Source organism: Tupaia chinensis, unplaced genomic scaffold, assembly GCF_000334495.1.
Source record: "Tupaia chinensis unplaced genomic scaffold, TupChi_1.0 Scaffold138725_1, whole genome shotgun sequence".
NCBI classification, from domain to species: Eukaryota; Metazoa; Chordata; class Mammalia; order Scandentia; family Tupaiidae; genus Tupaia; species Tupaia belangeri.
In genome coordinates this window covers 2022958-2026864 of record NW_006198617.1, presented here as the reverse complement: position 1 = coordinate 2026864, position 3907 = coordinate 2022958, and the positions used below count along the sequence as shown (strand labels likewise).

Here is a 3907-nt window from a genome sequence, read left to right as displayed (position 1 = left end):
TGTGTGTGTCTGTCTGTCTCTGGTGAGCACATGTACATATAGAGTGAGAGACAGAGAGAGGCTGTGTGTGTGTGTGTGTGTCTGTCTGTCTGTCTCTGGTGAGGACATGTACATATAGAGTGAGAGACAGAGAGAGACCAAAGGTCGCAAAAACCAAACAGGGCGATAGAGCCGGTGGCGGCGGAGCGGGCAGCGGGTGAAGCTCCGGGATGCCACATCCCGGCTGGGCGCACATGCTGGGCACATGGGAGCATGCCCGTGATCCTAGCTGGCCGGAAGTCGGGCGGGGGTCACGGTGTGGTGAGACCCTGTCAAGGTACCTGTCTTTCTCTCCCCGCCCCTGTCTGTCTCTCACAGGAAGGAAATACATACACTTTAAAAACTAAAATACAGCGGTGGGCACGCGTGCCCTCTCCTCGAGAGGTCGTCTGCGAAACCTGCTGTGCTCCAGGGTCCCAGACCAACAAAGGGGTCACGAGCTAGTGACCCGGAAGCTGAACCCCGTCTGATACGGGTATAGGAAAGCCCAGCTGTTCCCAAGGAAGAAGCACATAAACTGGGCCCAGGGTTTTGGTGCAGCAGCGACACAAGGAAAACCAATTCCATTCTAAGAATCTGGTGCTGAGATTGGGCCCTGGCCACCTCACCTCTCATCTACTTGGCCAATTAACACATAATAAAAATAAATGAAATGAAATGGATAATTCTTTGGGGGAAAAAAGCCCTCTTTTTTTTTTTTTTTTTGATAAGTTGTGCTTTAGGGCAAGTGTGCTTGCCAGAGAGAGACCGAGACAGTGAGAGTGGAAGTAAGAAATCAGCCCCCGGGGGGATGGCCACACCTCAATCCTTTCTCCTCCACTTTCCTTCCAGATTCTTGGGCATGCACACATACACGCCTGGTGTGAGTGGCAAGCCTCTGGGTTTGGGACTGGAACCACGGTTGGCCATGGGAGTCCAGTGATGTAACTGCTACACCATCTGCTGGGCCCATCCCTTTTCTTCGTCTTTTTTTTAAAAGAATTATTTCATTTAACTTTATTTATTTATTTATTTATTTATTTTAATTTGACCAGAGAGGGACAGAGTGAAAGAGAAAGAGAGAGAAATGAGAAAGGAAGCCACCAGGTCTGGGACTCGAACCATGGTTGTCCATGTGGGAGTCTAGTGTCCTTAACCACCACGCCACCTGCCAGCCCCTCCCATCCCTTTTCTTCTTTAAAAAAAGGTATATATATAAAATACATTGGGTTTTCAGGGAAGTCATGACACATTTTTGTACAGAAAACAGAGAAATACATCACAACTTTCCCAACAGCGCGATGTTTGGTTTCATAAAAGTATGATTCATGTGAGCAAACAATAAGTTCTTTCTTCATTAATTAAGTATTTTTAGAATTTCCACAAAATAGGGAACTAGAGTAACCCGTCCACTTTGGAAGGGCCCTGGGTGCTTAGATAGCGATGCAGTAAGCAGGGCACAGGACACGCGTGCTCTGTTCTCATGGCGCGTGCAGAGGCGCAGTGGGGTGGGAGGGCATCGCCTGTCGGTGCCACGTGCCCCCTACCCACAAGAGAGTCAGTGACCCAAGGACCTACGACAACAACTTCGTGCCGCCGCTGCTCTGACCTGTACGAGTACTCGCCCTCCATCCTGGTGGTCCCCTCTGCAGCTCTGCGGTGTGGCACTCGCCACGTACAGCCGGGGCCACGTGGCTGAGAGAGGGACCACGGCGTCTCTGGATCCTGGCACAGGGTCTGACTGCCTGTGACCTTGAGGCCTGCCCCAGGGCCAGGACAGAGGTGCTGTGTGCAGCGGGAGGAAGGCAGGGTGAAGCCAGAGGAGAGCAGGAGGCCTGTGAGTGGCGGGACTGGGAGCCCTCGGGCGTGTGGGGTCTTGGGACCTTCAAAGACAGTGGCCTCACATAGGCTGAGCACTGGAAGCATCCGGGGAGCTCTAGAAAATTCCAATGCCAGGCCAGCCCCAAAACTGCTCGAGGTGGCCTGTGAGGAAGCAGCGTGCTGCAAAGGCACGCACCTTGAACCCGAGAGGTGGAGAGGCAGGCCCAGCCAGGCCCGTGCCCTGCTTCCCCCGAGGGACTCGCTGCTCAGGGCTGGCTCGTGCGGCGGCAGGAGGGGCCAGCTAGCTGATGCCCAGGCATCCCAAACCCAGGGGATACAGGGACCAGACAGGAACTATCGGGAGGAAGCAGCTGGCTAGGGATGTGGACCAAAGACGTGACCTGTCCAGAGGCGGCGGCGCTCACTCTGGCCTGGATGACAGCTGCCTCCGGGAAGGCCGGCCGCCACGGCTTTCTGTGAAACCTTCCAGTTTCTAGCATCAGCAGGATGCTCAGAACATTTCAATCCTCTGCAGACTTAAACGGAACACAGAGGACAGCCAAACGCGACCATCTGCGACTCCTGGCCTTGGCTGCAGTCAGTGATGTAAGGAGGGGTCTGGAGAAGGAATCCTGCAGAACGTGGGGTCCTGCTGGCGGGGCTCACGAGACGAGGCGGGAGGGCTGGGGGCGCACAGGAGTCCACTGCCAGCCCAGTTACGTCTATACCCGCGTTGCCAGGAGAGGTGCTGCACTTCCGCTCTCAGCCAGGAGGGCCCCACGGGCTCCTGGCAGCCCCCGATGTTGCCAGCAACGCGGTGTGTGGGCAGGTCTCTGAGAAGGAAGGGGCGCAGCTCTCCACGCAGTCTCCAAACGATCTGCGTGTCATACAGTCAAGAATCCTGCCTCTGCGCGCCAACCTGTGGCATGGTGCTTAAGGCAACTGGATCCCACATGGCCGACTCTGAGGTTCGAGTTCCAGATCCAGCAGCTTGAAAAACACTCCAGATGTGTGTGTGTGTGTGTGTGTGTGTGTGTGTGTGTGCCTAAAGTTCCAGAGAAAAATGGAAGAGGAAGGACTGTGGTATGGCCATCCCTTCTAGGGCAAATTTCTCACTTTTCTTCTCTCTCTCTCTGGCAAGCATACACACCCTATAGCAAAAACTTAAAAAACAAACAAACAAAAAACTTGTCTTTGAACATAATGCTAACTAGAAGGAACAGTTCCCATCAAGGACAAAAACTAACGGGACCAACAGACAGCATAAAGGTTACATTGCTGGACTCCCACGCAGTCGACCATGGTTCGAGTCCCAGATCCAGCGGCTTAAACCTCACACTGGGCGTCTGTGCATGCCCAAGATCCCAAGAAGAGAATGGAGAAGGAACGGCAGCACGGCCATTCTTCTTGGGCGGTGATTTTTTAACTTTCCTTCTCTCTTTCTCTCTGGAGAGCACCCACACCCCATAGGAACAATCTCTCTTAAAAAGAAAAACAAAAACAAGTGCCCTTTCTCATGGCCCTGAGTGCTCTGGGTAGACCGGGTCCTCAGGCCACTCCTGGGGGAATGCCCATCCTCCACCAGCTCAGGCCAGCTCTTCCTGATCATGGGTCGGACCCATCCCTACTCCCCTCGCCTGGTTTACGGTGCACCCAGCAAACCCCCGAGGCTCCCCAGGCTTCCCTCCTGCGTGGCACTGACCACTCAGCTCACTCGGGTGGGGTCTGGGGCCCTCACAGGTGGGAGCTTCCCAGGGGCACAACCACGTCTGGCGCAGCCTGGCTTCCCAGGGCTGGGCACAGAGTGGGGCTGAGGAAACGCCTGGCACATGATGAGCCCGGAAGAGCAGCGACACTGACTGTTGTCAGAACAGCAGGGGTACGGAGACCGTCATTACAGTGACACCGACAGCAGGGGGCACCGCAACGGCGAGCCTGTGGGCCTCTGCTCTGAGATGGTGCCTCTCCCTGTCGCAGTCCTCCAGGTCGGGGCTACGGTCATGTGTCACCACACCCAGCTCTTTCTAGGCAAGGGCTCACCGTGCTTGTTGCCCGGGCCAGGCTTGAG

The 3907-nt window shown here is 55.1% G+C and overlaps 1 protein-coding gene across 1 annotated transcript in view; it reads right to left on the bottom strand.

Moving 5' to 3' along the window:
- DRC3 (dynein regulatory complex subunit 3) overlaps positions 1–3907 on the bottom strand; it is a 51161-nt gene that overhangs the window by 16964 nt on the left and 30290 nt on the right. The window contains exon 9 of the mRNA XM_006161667.3: positions 3723–3863. Coding sequence (XP_006161729.1) covers positions 3723–3863 — 141 coding nt within the window. The remainder of the gene's footprint in view (positions 1–3722; positions 3864–3907) is intronic.